At 49.1% G+C, this 20,943-nt stretch overlaps 1 protein-coding gene across 3 annotated transcripts in view; it reads left to right on the top strand.

The window, feature by feature from the left end:
• ACIN1 (apoptotic chromatin condensation inducer 1) overlaps window positions 1-20,943 on the top strand; it is a 947,610-nt gene that overhangs the window by 862,784 nt on the left and 63,883 nt on the right. For all 3 annotated transcript variants that reach the window (XM_086923671.1, XM_086923670.1, XM_086923673.1), the window contains 2 exons: window positions 10,882-10,989; window positions 11,349-11,679. In XM_086923671.1, coding sequence (XP_086779797.1) covers window positions 10,882-10,989; window positions 11,349-11,679 — 439 coding nt within the window. The remainder of the gene's footprint in view (window positions 1-10,881; window positions 10,990-11,348; window positions 11,680-20,943) is intronic.

Below are 20,943 nucleotides of genomic sequence, written 5' to 3'. Positions count from 1 at the left end.
ATTGCTTTACATCACCATTCACAGTTAAGTACTGCATATTGTGTAGTTGGAGCTCTCCCTGGATTTCTTACAGAAACTTCACCATCACCCACTCCGGAAGGAACACCACCCGCATCTACGAAAACACAGTAGGAAATTCTTCTCAAGGGAGACAAAGGTATCAGGCTTGTCGTCCTTCTTCCATGTGAAGAAGAAAACAGGAAAATTAAACTGACTGTGGACCTCCGGAAAATGGTTGCCCTTCAAGAATTCCTCCAGAATAACTGCCAGTTCACAGCCTTCCCTTTCAGTCTGATATTGCTCACTTCACAAACACACACACACATCTTGAAGCAGTGGGTCATCCACTTGGCCTCAAGTGATCCTGCCACATTTGGCAGTCATGCTGTCTGAAAGAACGATCTCCATGAACTTCATTAACAAACACAATTCCTAAGCATCGCACTCTGGAGTAGTTGCTACTCCTATGAGACTGGGAGTTAACAGATTTGGCATTTCCCTGAAACACCTGACTGGTTCAGGACGAGCATTGTACTAATGTAAGCTCCATTGAGATTATCTATGTAGGATTGTCAGAAAATAGGGCCTTCCCACTATACATCAGTTTGCTGCCCTGTAGAACAGCATTTTGATTTAAATACGAATGCAGATATTGGCAACTGGGTTTAATCTGCAAAGATTTCTTGATTACATGATTGAACATCTTTACTTGTGCCTTTCTACCATTTACCCTCATTGCCAGGGTGTGGAGGAAGGTCTGCTCACGGATCCTCTTTGGTTTTGCACGGATACTGATTGGCATAACCACACCAGTTTTGATAAAGTGACACGTTCGAGGCATGTGGGCTTCTGAATTCATATCTGTGCATAGATCGCCGCCTAGTGTTGGGTCCGGATGATTGCACATTGTTGTCCTGGAAGAGTTTTCGAAGCATCACGAGATAGGTGGTTCCTCCCTCGGACTACAGTGGGCATCCTCAGACTGTTTTTTTCCGCCATTGGGTTCGGATGTACTTTCCTTTACCCGAAGTTCGGAACCGAAAACAGTTATTATAAAAAGCCAAAAGGCCTTCGAGTTCGTCGGTATTTTTTTGATAGGTCTAGAGAAACTTTGTTTAGAGTTATCCAGCTCTCGACGCCACGTGGACCGGTCGTCGATGGAACGGACTCCTTTTTTAAAAATGCCCTCAATGTAACGCAAAATTTCCCACATAAAGACAAACACCCTGTATGTAACAGATGTCTATCCCCAGATCATAACTAAGACTGCCTAGCCTTTGCTCAGTTTCGATCCAAAAAGACAATCCGGAATCGACGGGCCGCAAGGTTAATAATGCAGCAATCAGCGCCGGAGCCAGAAAATATCTTCGACGAGGAAGACTTTGTCGAAGCTGAAGAATCGGAGGAACAGTCCGATCAAGACTCCGAGCATGACTCCAATTACTACGTCGACGACGACGAAGAAGACATTGTCGAGGTAGGAGACGACTATCAAGGGATTGGGGCTGTCGAGGACGACTCTAGTGACGAAGCGGGCCGAATCGTGAGTACACCGCCCCGCAAACACATTACGTCGGTTCCAAAGGCTCAGGTCTCGGCATCGCCGGAAGGCCTTGGCCAAGATCTCGATACAGATTCTATAGCCCCGCACTCCAGCTCGGCTAAGAATATTCAAAAAGAGCCATCTCATAAGCATCATCAAAAATTGATATCAAAACCAAAAACAGTGGAACCAAAACCGAAACTGATAGACAATACAGTCTTCGAACCGAACTACGTAGACCCATCTGAGTCAAACAAAAAGGGCGCCGAGCCGAAGGCCAACGTGCCTATACAAACTCTGAAGGCCGTCGACCTGATAAAATCGACTAAGACTGCAAAAACAAAAGGGGTTCTTCAAGAAGGCCTCGATCCCAAAAGGGTCGTCGAAACGAAACAAAGTCGACAAGCCAAAAGTATTTCCATCAAACTATCGAGCCGAAGCCATACAATCCACAGAAGGGCATCGAGCCCAAAAATCAAGGCATCGTTCCGAAACAACAGCTTTCGAAGACGCCTCAAGTTCAAAAGGGGTCGATCGAGCCGACTAGAAACGTCGAACCGATCATAACATCCGCTCCAAAGAAATCAGCACAGCCAAAAAACACAGTTGGACTGCCTAAACCTTTGGGACCAATTACATTTCGACTTCCAACTCCCCTTGACAAAAGCAAAAAACTCTTGGAACGTCCAAACTGGTCGACCCGAAAAGCAGTGTCGGACCGAAACAAAGTCAAAAACTGCTGAAGAGATCATCTTATACCCAGACCCCTCAGCAGAAGAACAGTCAAAACTCTACATTGACCCTAATACTGGCAAAGTTACTCTCTACAAAAGGAAAGTCAGACCAGTATCCAGTAAAGACTCCTATACTATCCCACTAAAGAAGAAAAGGGACTGTGCTACTTCCCCTATTCTATTTGAGCCTATCCATCCAGCTATGCCTTACACAAATTCACCCAAACACTCAGAGGAAGAGGTGATTGATGAAGATAATGAGGATTACATTTACCCAGTAGACCCTGACCCAGACACCCAGCCACAACCATGGGCGGACTCAGTGGACCCTTATAGCTCTACACCCATTCCAGATACACCTGCATACCCTACTAAGCCTTCCCTACAGAGGAAACGGCTGTATTTAATGCTCTAATAGACAGAGCAGCCCTCAATCACAATGTAGAGATGCATGCAGACCCCATTGAGGAGGATTTCCTCTTTGACACTTTTGCTACATCAGAAAGGTCTGTAAAAACATTACCTATGTTGAAAGGGGTACTTAAACATGCAGGAGACATATTTAAGGAAACCACTAGGGCAAGGGTAGTTAACCCTAAAATAGAGAAAAAATACAGGCCAGCACCATTAGACCCCACATATATTAAGGGGCAACTGCCTCTAGATTGATTGGTGGTATCCAATGCATGTAAACGTGCAAACTCCCAAACAGGAGAAGCTCCTCCTCCAGACAAAGAGTCGAAAATTCTTGAGTCTTCAGGCAAAAGGGTAGCTGCCCAAGCGGCAAATACGCAAGCCCTGCTAGCTAGGTACGACAGGGCACACTATGACACCTTAGAGACACTCCTCCGGCATTTACCTGAACCTTACAAGGAACAGGCTGAGGAACTAGTACAGGAGGGAAAGCTAATAACTAATGCCTCCATTTAATGTGCCTTAGACGTTGCAGACACAGCAGCCAGGTCAATTAACACAAGTGTCATGCTCAGAAAACATGCGTGGCTTCGCATCTCAGGTTTCAAAAATGAAGTTCAATCCACTGTATTAAATCAGCCAGTAAATCCAGATTTCTTGTTTGGTCCAGCTGTAGACAACATTCTGGACAAAATGAAGAACACTGAGACTAAGTCGATGGGAGCCTTGCAATCCCAACAACATAGGGGCTCCTTTCGTTGCTCCACTTACAGAGGAGCTGCAAGAGGTACCTTGTCACAGCACAGCTCAAACTACAAGAGGAACACGCAAACCACCTACAACAAAAACAATAATAGAGGTGGTTACCGAGGCAATAGCAGCAAGGGCAGAGGGAGAGGAGGTAATACCACCAGATCCTCTACCAACACCAAGCAGTGACTTCTTGTCGCTACCTCCAGACCATAGAGCACCGGTCGGGGGACGACTACAGCAGTTCCTACCTGCCTGGCAAAACATCACCACGGACAGGTGGGTAATACAAATTTTGCAGCGTGAATCTTTCTGGATTCACTATGCTGTGCATTATTCCGCGATCTGGTGGTTGGGTCCGGATTCGTAGTCTTTTTTTTCTCTTTTTTTTTTTTTTTTTTGTAGCCCAGGTGGGCGTCGACGTCCCACCATTTGGTGCACCTTCGTGACGTTGGCACGCTTCCTGCGGAAGCTCCCACCCTTGGGCGCCATCTTCAGATTCTTTTTTCCGCCGTTGGGTCTGGATCGTCGCATGAAGCTCCGGAGAAGTTTCAGGAGAAAAGAAGGAAATACACCAAGTTTTTGAGGAAAAAGGACCGAGGAAAGTCGGAGAAGACCTCCTAGAGCCAGAACGAAGAAAGAGGCGAAAACCTCGTGATACTCGACGGCCAAGGAGAAAGCGCGCGCAGGGGGCCCCCTGAGCGAGCACGTGGACAACACCCCATTCAAGTTCTGCCGTAATTGCCACCACAAGTACGCGCAGAAGGACCAGCATCCGGTCTGCAACCTCTGCCTGCCGATCGACCACTCCAGCGAGGATTGCAACGCCTGTTCAATCTTCACGCCGAAGACTCTGAGAGTTCGAGAGAGACAGAGGGTGGCCCACCACACGATGCAAGGGAAAGGGACCACGCCGAGCCTCTACCAGCTGGGTGCCTCCTCCGACGAAGAGGAGAACATCGCCGAGGGACCAGATGACTTCACGGTCGTAGAGACCGATGTGAGACCTTCAAAAAAGGTAGGAGAGTCTACGACCCCGAAAACCCAGACAGGGCCGAGAAAGCCTGAGGGAGAACCCCGAAAAGCAGAGGCTAAGTCCTCGAAAGCAGCGCCGGCGACGAAAGTTTCGACGTCCGAAGCCGCATCCTCCGAAAGGCCCAGCGGCTCCTTCGAAAAGGACTCCCAGATGGCAAAGACCAGCGAAAAGCAAAGGTCGTCGAAGCAGGCCCTCGAGAAGGGACCCTCGAGCGCTCAGAACGGCCTCGACGTCGAAGGTACCGTCTAAGAGACCTGCCGAAAAGCTCGACGCCGAGCAAGCGGCAGAGATGGAGAAAAAGAGAAGAAGGCTTGAGGCCGAAATGGAGAGTATCGCTCCAGAGGAAGAGAGCCTTCGAGGAAACAATGAAGAACTATACGATTCCCTCGAAGACCTACTCGACTCCCTCGAAGACCGCTGCGACCGCCGAAGAGGTGGAGGTGCAGGAGGACTTCGAAGCCGAAGAGCTGCCGAAAACTCCAAACCCCACAGATGAGGGAGAAGAGGAGGATTTCTACCGCTCGGAAGGAGATTACCTCCGCGAGAGCTACTACTCAGAATCCTCGGCGTCGCTAGAGGAAGAATGGCAGGATCTCGAGGCCGATAACCCAGAGGAACCTGTGGAGACATACCCTTCGAGACCTTCGCCGCCAGACGACATCGGGGCTTACTATGAGGTCGTTAAGGCTGCAGCAGTCTACAATGTGAAGTTGGAGGAGGAACAGACAAAGGCTGACTTCCTGCTAGAGACTTTGCTCCCCTCACAGACGAAAAGCAGCTTCCTGCCCATGCTGAAGAGCCTCACAGCCCAAGGGACTGAAGCCTTCAAGGAACCGGCCACATGCAGGTCAGTGACCCCGAGGACGGAGAAGAAATACAAGTTCTCCTCCGAGGACCCCCCTTATATCCAGGGCACCGTGGCAGCTGACTCCATAATCGCGGCAACGGCCAGAAGAAGGGCCAACGTGCCAACCACATCTGGGCCACCACCTGATAAGGAAAGCAGGAGGATGGACCTCACTGGAAGGAAAATTGAAAGAAATGCCGCTATGCATTGGAGGATGGCAAACTCCAATGCACTCCTGAATAGACACCAATATCAGCACTGGGATGAGATGAGCCAGTTGCTGAAACACATCCCTGAGGAGTACAGGCAGAGGGCAGCCCACCTCGTGGAGGGGGAAAGGACATAGCAAGCGCATGCCTGAAGACAGCCCTAGATGGGGCAGAAACATCTAGCAGGCTGATGGCCATAGGCATCACTGAGAGAAGGCAAGCCTGGCTCAGAATATCAGGCTTCAAGGCAGAAGTGCAAAATAACATCCTGAACACTCCCTTCAACGGGGAGACGCTGTTCGGGGCATCAGTAGATGACAAACTGGCTCAGCTGAAGAAGGACAATGAGACAGCCAAATCGATGGGAGCCCTACAATTCAGGGGGATGCGGCGAGGCACCCCCACAAGGAGACCAAATGGTAGAGGGGGAAACCAGCAATCACATTTGCAACAGTCGCACCACCATGGTCAACAGAGTGATAACCAATGGCACCAGGGTCAACAGAGGCAGAATTGGAACTCCCAGAATAGGGGCCAGTCCTTTCGAGGGAGAGGAAATGGACGGGGCCAGAGACGGAGAGGTGGTGATCAACCCCCCCAAAAGTGACTCCGTGAAGGAGGCGCTCACCCACCCAAAGCCTCAGGGGGGAGAGCACCAACAGCTAAGGGGAGGCTCACACGGACACGGCTCAAGAGAACACACAACACCAGTAGGGGGAAGGTTGAGATTTTTTCTACACGAATGGAGAAAAATAACCACAGACAAGTGGATACTAAACATTATACAGCACGGATACTGCATAGAGTTGGAAAAATATCCACCAAGCAGAAAGCCAAAGAGAAGGGGTCACAAGGGCAAAGAACTGCAGTTGCTCCAAGAGGAAGCTCAAGAACTGCTCCTCAAAGAGGCCATAGAACAAGTCCCGCACAGAGAACGGAACAAGGGGGTGTACTCGAACTACTTCCTAGTACCAAAGGCGGACGAAAGCCTAAGACCCATCTTGGACCTACGGTTCTTGAACACCTATGTAAAAACTCAAAAGTTCAAGATGACTTCCCTGCAAGAGGTCATCCCACAAATAAGGCCCGGGGACTACTTGTCCACGATAGACCTGAAAGACGCATACCTGCACATCCCCATGAACAGGAAACACAAACACATGTTAAGATTCAAGGTGAACGAAGACCACTACCAGTTCACAACCCTGGCTTTCGGGCTCAAGTCAGCGCCAAGGGTCTTTACCAAATGCCTCGCGGCGGTGGCCGCACACCTACGAAGGGAGGGTATACACGTGTACCCCTACCTGGACGACTGGCTCGTGAAAGCAAGCTCTTACACGAGATGCAAAGCTCACGCAGAACAGGTCACAAGAACGCTCACAAACCTGGGCTTCTCCATCCACTGGAGAAAGTGCTCCATGGACCCAGAACAAGTGAAAATCTTCCTGGGAGCCCTGATCAACACGGTCGAATGCAGAGTGACACCCAGCGAGAAGAGAACACTCAGCCTGCTGAGGGAGAAACGTCACTACCAGAAGGGGCAAGTTCTGACAGTGAGGACGGTGAGCAAGATCTGGGGGATGATGGCATCATGCATCCACCTGGTCCCCAATGTTCGGCTAAAGATGAGACCACTACAGGAGTGGCTGCAACAGCAATGGTCACCACCCGTACACCGTTCTATGTCCACAGAACATCTTAACCTATTGCAGCAAGAAGTTATCAGTATGCTGTAAAAAGGAGCCATAGAACCAGTACCAATACAACATCAGGGTACACTCTCTATACTTCCTAATCCCCAAAAAAGACGGGTCTCTCAGACCAATATTGGACCTCAGGCCCCTAAATCAATACATTCTATCAGAGCATTTCCATATGCTCACTCTACAACAGTTCTTACCACTGCTGCAGCAAGGAGACTTCCTCGCAACTTTAGACCTCAAAGATGCATACTTCCATATACCTATACACCCGGCTCACAGGAAGTATCTCGGGTTTACAATACAAGGTCATCACTACCAATTCAAAGTCCTTCCTTTTGGTGTGACAACAGCCCCACGGGTGTTCACAAAATGCCTAGCAACAGTAGCTGCACATCTAAGAAGACAGCATATTCATATCTACCCGTACCTGGATGACTGGCTAATACAAGCAAAGTCGGCCCAGCAATGTGCCAGCCACATGTCTCAGACCATTCATCTCCTACACAGTCTAGGCTTCTTGCTGAACTACCCAAAATCTCACCTGCAGCCGTCCCATGTACAACAATACCTTGGAGCAACAGTAGATACTCTAGCAGCAAAAGCATACCCAAGCACAGCAAGGATCAACAATATGCAACTGCTCATCCAAAAGTTCAAGCCACAACACTCGCTCTCTGCACGAGTGTTTATGCAATTCATAGGCATGATGGCTTCGTGCATATACATAGTCCCTCACGCACGACTACACATGCGTCCGCTACAACAGTGCCTAGCACCTAAATGGAACCAGGCTCAAGGACAATTGAAAGACCTAGTGTTGGTAACCAGTCGTGCATACAAATCTCTGCATTGGTGGAAACCACAAAACATTTGCAAAGGTCGACTGTTCCATGAGCCTGTACCACAGATAGTCATGACGGCGGACACATCCCTGTTAGGATGGGGAGCCCATGTCTTTCAGTACACAGTGCAAGGCCTATGGAGAACACAACAAAAAATGCACATCAACTTACTAGAACTGATGGCAGTTTTTCTTGCACTGAAAGTATTCAAAATACATTTGTGCAACAAGACTGTGTTGATCCGGACGGACAACATGACGGCAATGTATTGCATACAGAAGCAGGGAGGAACACACTCTCCACAACTGTCACACCTAGCTCAAAGCATGTGGAAGTGGGCCATTCAAAGAAACATTTTTCTCATGGCGGAACACCTCCCAGGCAAGGACAATCAAATAGCGGATCTGCTCAGCAGACACAGCCACCAGATGCATGAGTGGGAGATTCATCCCAAAGTGCTACAACCATACTTCCAACAGTGGGGACAACCAGACATAGACCTGTTCGCCACAACGGAAAACGCAAAATGCCCGTACTTTGCCGTCAGTTTCCCGCAGTCGCAGGGGAATGCGATATGGATTAACTGGTCAGGCAAATTTGCATACGCTTTTCCCCCAGCACCACTAATACCGCTGGTGGCACGCAAACTACACCAGCATCCAATGACACTAATCCTAGTTGCTCCAACATGGGCGAGGCAACCGTGGTACACAACATTTCTAGAACTCTCCGTGGTACCTCATCAAAGACTGCATCTAACACCCGCTCTTCTAACGCAGAGCCATGGACACATACAGCACCCAGATCCGCAACAGCTGAACCTTGCAATCTGGCTCCTGAAGTCTTAGAGTTTGGGTACCTAAACTTGCCTCCAGACTGCATGAATAATATCAAAGAGGCAAGAAAACCTGCTACTAGAGCATGTTACGCTTCAAAGTGGAAGCGTTTTGTCATTTATTGTAACAATAATGACAAACCCATTAGATACTTCAACACAAAACATAATTTGCTATCTTTTGCACTTACATCGTTGCAATTTAGCTTATTCATCTATACGAATACACTTAGCTGCCATAGCAGCTTATCTTCAAAACAGACAGCATCTTTCGCTGTTTCGAGTGCCAGCAATTAAAGCATTCATGGAGGGACTACAAATCATTCCTCCAAAACACTCACCTTCACCAGTCTGGAACCTGAACATTGTTTTAACCAGACTGATGGGACCACCATTTGAGCCGTTACATTCATGTGAATTACAATTTCTAACATGGAAGGTGGCTTTTCTGGTAGCGATTACTTCTCTTAGAAGAGTTGGCGAACTGCAAGCCCTAACTATTCAAGAGCCATTTATCCAAATACATGCAAATAGGGTGGTGCTTAGAAAAAACCCTAAATTCATGCCAAAGGTGGTATCCAACTTTCATATCAATCAAACAATAGAACTGCCAGTGTTCTTTACAAATCCACAGTCAGTACCTGAAAGAGCACTACATACACTAGATGTCAAAAGAGCTCTTCTTTACTACATTGACAGAACTAAGGATTTTTGGAAAACTAAACAATTGTTTGTTGCCTTTTCACCACAACACAAAGGCAACCCAATTTCAAAATCCGGGTTAGCCAGATGGATCGTTAAGTGCATTCAAATATGTTATCAAAAAGCAAAACGCACCTTAACAGTTCCCCCAAGAGCGCATTCTACTCGCAAACTAGAAACATCTATGGCTTTCCTGGTAAACATTCCTCTGAGGAAATATGTAGAGCAGCCACATGGTCTACCATACATACCTTCACAAAACACTACTGTGTAGATGTTCATTCCAAACAGCAAGCTGCTGTAGGACAGGCTGTTCGAAAAACTCTTTTTCAAACTGCTGCAGCTGGCACAGGTAGCCACCGCTAAGGGAGAGACTGCTATACATTCTATGAAATCAGCAGCCCACATGCCTCGAACGGAATATGCTACTTACCAGTATGCATCTGTTCTTGGCATGTAGGGCTGCTGACATTCATATCGCCCACCCTCCTCCCCGGTGCCTGTCGCAGCTATAGCATAGAAGAACAGGCTCACATTCACCAAACACTACTGCAAGGACTTGGACATAGCAGCAGTTTCTTCAGTGGGCAATGTTTAATTGCAGATCAGGCTGCTTTTCGCGTATTGATTAAGTCTGTGACTGCTTGCTACTCTGATTCAAGCATATAACTCTGCGAATGATCCAATTCTGGAGAAGAAATTATCTAATTATATATGACTCCAGTGTTGGTATCTTTAATAGATTCTTCCTCTCTCATGGTCAGAGGCTCACTACCATTATGCTTATTCTTTACATGTGCTCTGAAATCAGATCCTTAGTAGCCTCTAGTTGGGAGTACAGCGCTCAGCACATCCACCTCATTGGCTGAAGCTTGTATTGCATTAAAGGAGATGGATGTGCTACTAGGCCTATACTATACTATTGCCATTTAAAAATGTGAGTATTTCCAGCCAGACGGGGAATTATTAAAGTATCTGACTCTATCAAATATACCAACACTGGAGAACTGGAGTTACAGATAGGAAAAATATTTCTTACATACATGTGCCCCCAGCTTCAAGTGGAATCCTGTGCTTCAGGACTTTCCCTTTCCGGTGTTGAGCAGACATACACACCCACTACATAGACCTTCCTGTCCTGCATGTTTGCTGTTCCAGATACTGTGATCAGAAAGCTGCCTAGGCATACCTCTATGGAGTTGTGTTCCAGATGCTTTCTTGTTCTTCTTTAATTACCATCCTTTTTTTTTTTTTACCACCAACCAGTACTCAACATTGGAGGAAGCTATAGCAACAAGAAACTCTCTTCATGGAGTGAAGTGGCCGCAATCCAACCCAAAATTCCTTTATGCGGACTATGCAGAGCAGAGTGAGGTATGGGAATGAGAGGTGTTTCTCAAATAGAATTAGTTTTTTTTCTCATATTTTAAGATGTCACTTAAAATGTTCATCTGCCTTAAAAACTACACTACAAAACTGTGCTTGCTTCCTTTTAACCTTTACAACTTGGGCTACTACTCTTCCTTATTGGCTCTATACTTAAGCCCCCATAGTCACATTCCTCTTAACTCGTTAATTAGGTTAGTTGCTTACCCTCTTATGCGCTTTGTCACACTCACTTCTCCTTCACCCTCTGGCTCCACTTCCGTTTGTATTTGCTTTACACTTCTTGACTGACCACAGTTTTCTATGACTGAGTGTGACTTTTTTCCTTGCCTCTTTGGGTTGCCCAGCTGGACTATCACAGGGGCCTTTTGGTAGACCGTCCTCAGCCACCAAAAGTGGAAGAGCCGCCGAAACCAAAACCTCAGGCTCACCCTCGGATGTTACCGCCACCAGCACTTATGCACCGTGTGGATTATCGAGAGCCAGAGCGGTCTGCACGTGAGCAGTGGGCTGAGAGGGAGCGAGAGATGGAAAGGCGTGAGCGCACCAGGGCTGAACGGGAGTGGGACCGTGACAAAGTCAGAGAGGCACCCCCTCGCTCAAGGTCTCGCTCCCGTGACCGTCGTCGAAAGGAACGCGCCAAGTCCAAGGAGAAGAAGAGCGAGAAGAAAGAAAAAGGTGAGTTGACCTTCATGCCTGCCACTCTAGCTTGAGTGGTTTGTCGGTTTTAGCTGTTTGCTAACGAAATGTTCCAAATTAATGTGCGATATGCATGCATTTTTTTATCTGTATGAGATTTACTCTATCATCCAGTAAAAAGCAAAAAGGCCTAATGATCTGTGAATTAAAACAAAAATGCTCTGAAGTGCTGAACCACAGAAGTTGAGGAGTTGTAGTATAAGTTGAAGCTTAGAGCGATGTTACAAATGTGGAAATGAGGACCAAGGCCATGTTTTGGGGTGTGTAGCACCATAGTGGAAAAAGAACTGCCCGCGCTGTGCACTCTGCTATGAGGAGGTTTAAAGGTGCAGCTCAGTTTTTTCTGAATAGAGCGGTATTGCCCTTTGTGAAACAATGATGGTGTCCTTGGCAATCACTGGTTAGTTTGCAGTATCCTGGACTGGTCCTGTCATGCTTGCAGTGTATCATACTGTGAATCACATTCTTCGCACTTTTGCCATCTTGAGTTGGTTTCGAAATGAGGTTTGGTGCAGGACCAATACGCATACTCTGACACACAGGAAGTGTCATTTGTGCCTATCTCCATGGTACAAAGAGGACGAGGGCACGGCATACGCATTGTTCGAAAACAAATCCACTTCAGATCTATAGGAATCGATGCCTAGCACACACCATGAAACTGGCGACTGAAGCGGAATTTCCACGCAACATGGAAATCGAAGCAAGAGCTCTAGTAAGAGTTGGGGTGGTCAACACCAGCCCACATTCATCCTCTGGGTAGAACACGCTCCATTGCATGAAGAGGGGCATACGCTGCTGAGGCTGATCCTTGTATCAGGGTCGTGGACCAAGGTGACGCTACCTGCCGTGAGTACTTTCGACCCCGTTTAAAGAATATCTTGCACTCAACTCCGCCACACCACAACCCTTGGGCTAAGGCTAATACTGTGAGTATGCCTCGAACCCGAAAAGGGGTGAGAACGTTCCCGATCCCAATCGAGCAGCAAGGGCACAGTAACTGCTCTGGCACTACCCCAGTCTGCACCAACCAAACCTCCGGCACCGAAGCATAAGGCTTCACTGGCAGACACATCAGGCCCAGAGAATGCCAAGTAGGCTGTGACCTATGTTCCCTGTAAGGTGTGCGCACCTTACACTTTCACAGCGCCCAGCACCTCTCAGGAGCGCACAGCAGAATACGGCACGGAGAGAAAGACTTCCCCAGGTGCTCATTTAAAAAGAATGCAGAAAGTTTTCTCTTTGTGTGCATGCTGCAAAAGGGGAATGGATCCAGTTGAAATTATATCCTTCTGGGGTCCCATCAGTATTCTGATGGGACCCCTCGGGGGGGGGGGCAATGTGACAAGGCAGCTATTTAAGTAAATATGCTAATGCTTTACACTTTACAAGCCCTTTTGCTTGAAGGACTTGAAGTGTTAAGTGCATTAATATGTTTACTGGCTGCAGGGATACACAGGTTCAGTGGTTTATGGGGCCATCGGGCTGCTCTTACAGGCGTTTTTTTGTTGTTGTTGCCGTTTGCGCATGGCTATGGTAACAAACATTGGCAAAGCCAGTAGGTTTTGTCTACGCAAGATCTGTTGGCTTTGTCATTGTTTTATTAGATATGCTGCAAAGCAGCACAGGTTTTCTGCAAAGAAAAATGAAATGCTATGACACAGCTAGCGTTGACCACGTCATAGCGATTTGTTTCCTCTTTAAGCCATGTTGTTCATGCGGCTATGCAGTATAGCTAAAAATAAATAAAAGCATTGACAAATCCAAATAGTTCTTTGGTATGCGAGTGCTATTCGGCTTTGTGTAATGCTTTTGTGGCAGACAGGGGGTTGGAGGGGGCATAACAGAGGGAAATATTAAAAAATGGGGTGTGTAGGAGGGGGGGGGGGTCTCCCCTAAATAGGAAAAAATAACTTAACTTAATTTAAAATTGTATATATATATCTTCAGGATGAGCGCAGGTGGGCAAGCAACATGAGGGAGGTGTGGGTGCCCATGCCCTTGGCTGTAGTGCACAGAGAAACTTCATTGCCGCTCAAAGGAAAAAAATATTCGAGGGGACCCCAAGTAAATCATCCGGTCTGAAGAAACGCTCGAGCTCCACCGCCTAGGTATCAAAAGTCCTTGGTTCTGAGGACTAAAAAACATGGGCAATCTTCTGACCAGAAGAAAAGTCCAACTTCCTGGGGTTCCAAAACCACTCAAAGTACACACCACTGGCTCCTAAGTAACTAAAGACTTGCACGCAAAGAGCAAGACATTGTCTTTGAAGAACTGCAACAATTTATGCAGGATAAACGTGTAAAGAAAATCCCAAGAGACCGGCTCAGAATCAATCTTTGCCACAGCCTCCACCAAAAATAGTGCCACAAGAACACAGGGCCATAAGCCCAAAGACTTTCAGCACCCCCAGTCACCACAAACACCCTTGCCCTCTCCACAAGAGGAGGAAGAAGGAGAAATACAGGACACTGCGCCTAAAATGTGACAACAATTTTGTGCGGATACCAGAAGCAACTTTTACTATATGTTCATGTGTATGTACGTTTTGTCTGTTTCTTTCTCTCTAACAGGTTTTAAGCAACCTTAGGAGGACACAACCTCGCTCATCCCCGCACCTTAGCTTGTGCTGCATCACCATTGGTCACAAAAACCACACCTGACCATCACATCACGTCAATTCACTTAAATACTAGCACATTAGGTCCTGAACAAAGCCAGCAAAGGTTTCTGCCTGGTTGAAACATGTAGAGCTGACCTTCTATTATAGGCAGGCTTTCCTGTTTTCAGTTTCTATTTTTGGTAAATTCTGGTGGTGTTTTTTTTAATGTTTTCAATACCGTAAAAAACTATGTTCATCAGTGGTTAAAAATTTTCGCGCCATTAATAACAACAAAAACAGTGTTTTTCCGGTGTTTATGGAACATTTTGGTTTTAATACTGCTTGCTTTCTGCACTAATAGTGCATGTGTATAGACAATGTGGATACAGGATGTATGAGGTTCAAAAACACTTTAAAAAATCAAACTTATTGTAGTGCACCTTAAAACACCTCTTTAGTGGGTCTTTGGTCATGCACGCTCGCTCTTTCCTTCCCATGTAAACATTTATCTGTGAAAAGGCCCTCTCAACATTGACATTTGAGACAGGCAATGCCAAAACAGCCAGTACACAAGTGCGAACTCTGGCTACTGACATAGCTTTCCATGCCAATACTGATGCACCTGAAGATTGCGATTCTCTGGAACAGGTTCTGCAAGATATAAGTTGAACTGGGCCTTATGTTATTGAAGCAGTCAAAAGTGAATCAGTTCTTTACAAAGTCCAGAGAAAATTCCCATTTACAGAAAAGATGTAGAACTTGTACAGAGGCCCTCAGTGAGCCTTCATTGACTTCAAATGCCGTGGTTGGTGAAGGGACATTTCTATTCATCATTGCCAGCCATTTCTCATGCACTGTAAAATGAAATTTCCTGAATTTCTCCTCAACATTTCTTTGTTTACTAAGTGGCAAGAATTCTAACATGGAACATGTTGCAGTGCCAAAGTCACTAAAAGTGTCGCCTGCCCAACTCACAAGGAGATATTTCACAGCTACACCACGCTGAACACGTGGTAGACGAGGGTGTTTTCAGACTCTAGTTTTTTTATTATGTTCACTACAGCAAACATGTTTTCCTGTAAAAATCTAAGAATGCAGTAGTGTACTTCTTTTTGCATCAGTTTAAATTTGCGCCCAAAGATCCTCACATTTCTTGCTTTTGGCATCATCACTAAGCACAAATTCTATAAACGGTTGCCACATGAATAATATAGCATTCATGGCCTCAAGGATAGAGAATTGCTGGCTAAATTAAACAATTGGAATTACTCTTTTATTGATGCCACACAAAGCAGAGGATTAGAAATATTTGTTTTTTAGTTCCCGTGCATAATGAAACCAGAATGGACTATAAAGTCAATAGCATTTTTCATTAACTCTGAAGATTGTAAAGATGCTTTCAGCATACCATCTTGCAAATGTCAAGGTCTTTTACAGGGAGGCACTTCAGCTCAGGTATTGATTTTGACAGGTCATCACATAACTTTTTCATGTACACAGCTGAATCACTGCAAATACAAACATTGTCAGGCCAATCAAAGAACTTTTAGCAGCAGTATTCCAAGTGACACTGCGTTCCATATTTTCCAAGCATCTGGTGTCATGTTTTCCCAACAATCACAGATGTTTGGTGACAGCACTCTTTTCACATATACCTGTCACTACACCTTGCATTGAATGTTTAAAGCCTAGGGAGTTTGGTAATTCGCCTACTATCAATAATGGCTCGCTAGAAAAGGGGTCTGATGTATTTATGATCCATAATGACTCGCTAGAAAAGGGGGTTGATGTATCAATAATGTAAGAATGTATCCATTCTTTTTCTGTGGGTAAATGTGATGGTACATATTGGGAAAGATTCGTATGAAACCGGCCATGTTACCTATCAGTGAAAGAATCAAATGTATTTCCTGGGTTCTAAAGTTTATCAAATCAAATAAGACCTAAAACATGCTTCTAAACCCTGCATCTTTAGACCTAAGAGCACACAACTGAAAAAACACTAATGGTGGAAGAAACAATATATCTGAAAGAGACACGTTAGTGATAGATTCCTTACCTTAGATTAGAATATCCCCAGGCGTCAGACTGGATCCGGAAATTTTTGCATAGCAGTACCCTTGCGTGTCGGTAGGAGACGTCTGCGGCTCCGCGTCCGTCGTCGGCGTCGTGGGCGCCGTGATGACGTTGTCTGAGTACTTAGAAGCCGCCTCCGCGTGCTGACGTCAGTTCTTCTTTTTTCCCCGCCAGCAAGCGCAGATCTGGAAAAAGCAGTAACCCTTAGTCAATTTTTGACTAACTTTTTGGATCACTTTTGATCATTTCTCAAAGTCTTACGACTCCTATCGGTGCCGTAGGGATGCCCAGATTCAAGCACTGCGAGGATTGCGACCGCACGATGTCGGTCACGAATCCTCACCGCCTGTGCCTAACTTGTCTAGGCGTCGACCACGACGACAAGGCCTGCTCCGACTGCCGGGCCCTCTCTTCGAAAGCCAGGCGGGAGCGCAGGCGACTCTAACTCAGGCAGTCGGCCCGCGCCGCGAGAGGTCCCGGTCCCACGGGAGATCGAGGGACAGGTCGCGGGGACGGAGCCACCACAGCTCCGGGAGTCTGCACCACTTCTCCGGGTCGAAGTCGTGGTCCGGTAAGAAACACAAGAAGTCGAAGAGGCGTCATCGCTCTTCTGGCTCCCCCCGACGCTCATGTGACGTGGCCGGGGGTTCGGGTGACACCTCCCACGCGGCTCCGCCGGAGTCACAGGCGTCGCAGCCTGCTTCACACCCTCCGGTCCCTGGGCACGACGCGACTCCGGGGAAGATCGAGCGCTTCCTCATGAGGAACCTCTATTCCCCGACGGGTTCTGCGGCGCCTTCGTGCCCAGCGGACCCGTCTGGGGCCCCTAGCGGGTCGGGGGCTTCGGCCCAGACGCCGGCGCCGCAGGCCCCAACGGTTCCGACGCCTTCGGGCCCGGGCTCGCAGGACCCCACTGGACCCGCTTTGGGATCTGGGTCGTCGCCGGTGGACCTTACAACCCCCCTCCCCCCCGGTGTTGGTCCGCCAGGTGTCTGCTCCGGCGCAGCCGTCCCCGATGCCTCCTCCGCTCCGGTTCTGACATCGGAACGGCGCCGCTTTCGACAGCGCTTGGAGTTTTACTTCAATGAACCGGCCCCATTAATTGAAAACCCTGAGTATCAGGAGATGGGTGATGAGGAAGATGGGGGGGGGGGTGGGGGGGGGGGGGGGGGGGGTCTGAGGACCCTCTGACCCGAGAGTGTCAGTCTCAGGAGGACTGGGCAGGGGAACTTGGGGAGGCCAGTGGTCTGGACACCTCTCCAGACACTGGTTTTGTCTCTCATCCTACTGTGGCTTCGGAGGAGGGGGCAACCTATAGTGTGGTGTTGATGAGGGCTGCCAAGGCCTTGAGCTCCCCGTCGCGGCCATGAGGACTAACCCCCTCACTGAGGTCCTTAACCCTCAGTCAAGCTCGGTCGAGCCTCTGCTGCCCTTTAATGAGGCCTTGACCGATGTTCTTTTGGGCACTTGGTCCAGGCCCGCTACGGGTTCGCCCGTAGATAGGAACGTGGCCAGACGCTGGCTCCGGGCGACCCATGTTTCCTGTCCACCCTCCCCACCCCCGAGAGCCTGGTGATCCAATTCTGAGACCGTATTCCCGTTGGCTCCGCCGAACAGGGAATCCAAGAGGTACGAGCAGTACGGAAAAAAGATCTTCTCCTCCCTTATTCTGGGACTGCAGTCTTCCAACACCGCATGCCTCCTGGGCCGCTACACCCACTCTCTGTGGGAGACGGTTGCGGAAGTGCTGCCAGAGTGTCCGTTGGAGGTACGGGCCAAACTCGGCCAAGCCCTTGTGGAAGGCCGAGATGCAGCCAAATATTCTATCCGGTGTGGGCTGGATACCACCGACTCACTAGGTAGAGCGATGGCAACGACGGTGGCGTTTAGAGTCCACGCCTGGTTGAGGTCCGCCAACATTTCGGCCGATGTCCAAAACACACTGATGGACATGCCGTTTGATGGCCGTCGCGTTTTTGTCGACAAGGCAGACCATGCGCTTGATCGCTTTAAGGACTCCAGGGCTACGGCCAAGTCCTTGGGCCTCTCGGCCCCGCGCCAGCACACGGGTGCCTTTCGCTCGTTTCGTGACCAAGGAAGGGGCGCCCCCCACACGTGCTGCCAGCCACACGCCGCAGACTACCATCCAGCACGGTGGCGGCCGTGGATATCGCCGTGGAGGCGGTCGGGGACAACAGCGAGGCCAGTCCACACCCTCCCCCGCAGCATCTGCCTCTAAACCCTCCTAGTCCATGCTTTTTGGCCCATGTGACGGCAGTGGGGGGTAGGGTTCGCCATCACCACTCTCACTGGCGCACTGTCACTTCGGACAGTGGGTGCTGCAGATCGTCCGAAGGGGCTACTCCCTCCCCTTCGAGAAGACTCCTCAAGCCACACCACCGAGTATCTGGGGATCATTTGCGGCTTCTCCAGGAGGAAGTTTCGGCCCTCTTGGCCAAGGGGGCCATCGAGCGCGTTCCTGGGCCAGAAGTAGGACGTGGTTGTTACTCCCACTACTTTCTGGTACCCAAGAAGGGCAAAAGAGGCCTACTCCCTATCTTGGACCTACGGAACGTCAACGGCTTCCTCCGGAAGGAGGAGTTCAAAATGCTGACTCTGGCTAAGGTCTTGGCTGCCCTGGTCCCAGGAGACTGGATGGTAGCGTTGGACTTGCAGGACGCCTATTTCCACATCCCCCTCCTGCCGGCCCACCGGCGCTACCTGTGTTTCACGGTAGGCCACGAGCATTTTCAGTTTACCGTGCTCCCCTTCGGCCTTACCAGCGCCCCACGGGTGTTCACGAAGGTGATGGTGGTGGTCGCAGCTCATCTGCGCAGGTTAGGGGTTTCAGTCTTCCCCCTACCTCGACGACTTGTTGTTGAAGGTGGGCTCGCCCCAGACGGTAGTCAGCCACCTCCAGACGACGGCAGACCTCTTACACCAGCTGGGGTTCTCCATCAATGTGCCGAAGTCACACCTGTGCCCCTCTCAGAAGTTCCTTTTCATCGGAGCGGTTCTCGACTCGGCGCGGGTTCGGGATAGACAGGCTCTGATTCCAGTATTCCAGCCTTTATCCCGAGTTTCGGTCAGGTTGACGCTGCGGCTTCTGGGGCTGATGGCCTCCTGCATCCTTCTGGTGCATCACGCCATGTGGCGGATGCGGTCTCTGTAGTGGGACCTGAAGTTTCAGTGGGCCCAGCATCAGGGCAACCTGTCCGACCATGTCCTGATCTCGGAGGGCACTGCAAGACAGCTGCAGTGGTGGCTCACGGACTGTGATTGGGTCAGCGGCAGATCCCTCTCCCTTCCCCAACCGGAGCATATAGTTGTGATGGACGCGTCTCTCCATGGCTGGGGAGGCCACATGGGAGAGACGGAGATCAGAGGGCTCTGGTCTCCGGCGGAGTCCCGGCTCCATATCAACCTTTTGGAGCTGCGGGCGATTCGTCTAGCACTGAAGGCATTCCTCCCCTCTGTCCGGGGGAGTGTAGTGCTGGTGCTCACGGACAACACCGCCGCCATGTGGTACTGCATTAAACAGGGCGGGGAGGGGTCGTGGACCCTCTGCCAGGAGGCTCTGCGCCTCTGGCAATGGCTGGAACATCAGGGCGTGACCCTGGTGGTTCAACACCTGGCAGGTTCTCTGAACGCCAGGACGGACGAACTCAGCCGCCGGTGCATGATGGATCACGAATGGCGTCTAAACTTGGACATGGCGCAAGGCCTCTTTCAGCAGTGGGGAGAGCCTTGGTTAGATCTATTCACCACCGAAGAGAATGCGCAATGTCATCAGTTCTGCGTGTTGGAATTTCCAAGGCGGCACTTGCTCTGAGACGCTTTTCGTCGCGAGTGGAGTTGCGGTCTGTTGTACGCCTTTCCGCCTATACCACTTCTGCCCAGAGTGCGGAAGATCAGGCGCGACCGGGCACAAGTCATCCTTGTGGCTCCGGACTGGGCACGAAGGTACTGGTATCCCGAGCTACTCAGTATGTCAGTCGATCCCCCGGTTCGTCTGCCTCTTCAGGAGGACCTTCTGTCGCAGCAGCAGGGGACGGTCCTCCACCCGAACCTGTCCTGTCTCCACCTCCATGCTTGGAGATTGAGCGGCGACAGTTGAGGCCATTTGACTTGCCTCCTGAAGTCTGTAACATCATTCTGGTAGCCAGGCGTCCCTCCACAAAGTCGGTATACGCCTGCAGGTGGAACAGATTTGTGGCATGGTGCACAGCAAAGGCTGTGGATACTCTCTGCCCCTCTTTCTGAAGTTCTTCTCTTTCTTCTTTCTCTTGCCCAGCAGGGCTCTGCTCTGGGCACTATCAATGGCTACCTTTCTGCCCTTTCAGCCTTTCTGAGGCTGCCTGATCAACCTTCTTTGTTCAAGTCCCCTATTGTTAACCGATTCTTGAAAGGCATCACACATACGTTCCCTCCTGTGCCCTTTGTGATGCCTCAGTGGGACTTGAACTTGATTCTTACTTTTCTGATGTGTGCTCCCTTTGAGCCACTTCACAACTGTCCTCTTCGCCTTCTCACTTTGAAGACTGTCTTCCTGGTAGCCATTACCT

The sequence above is a fragment of the Lissotriton vulgaris genome, chromosome 5, assembly GCF_964263255.1.
Source record: "Lissotriton vulgaris chromosome 5, aLisVul1.2, whole genome shotgun sequence".
In the NCBI taxonomy this organism is placed as follows: Eukaryota; Metazoa; Chordata; class Amphibia; order Caudata; family Salamandridae; genus Lissotriton; species Lissotriton vulgaris.
Note: the sequence above shows the minus strand (reverse complement) of the source record. Positions and strands in the feature narration are given on the sequence as shown.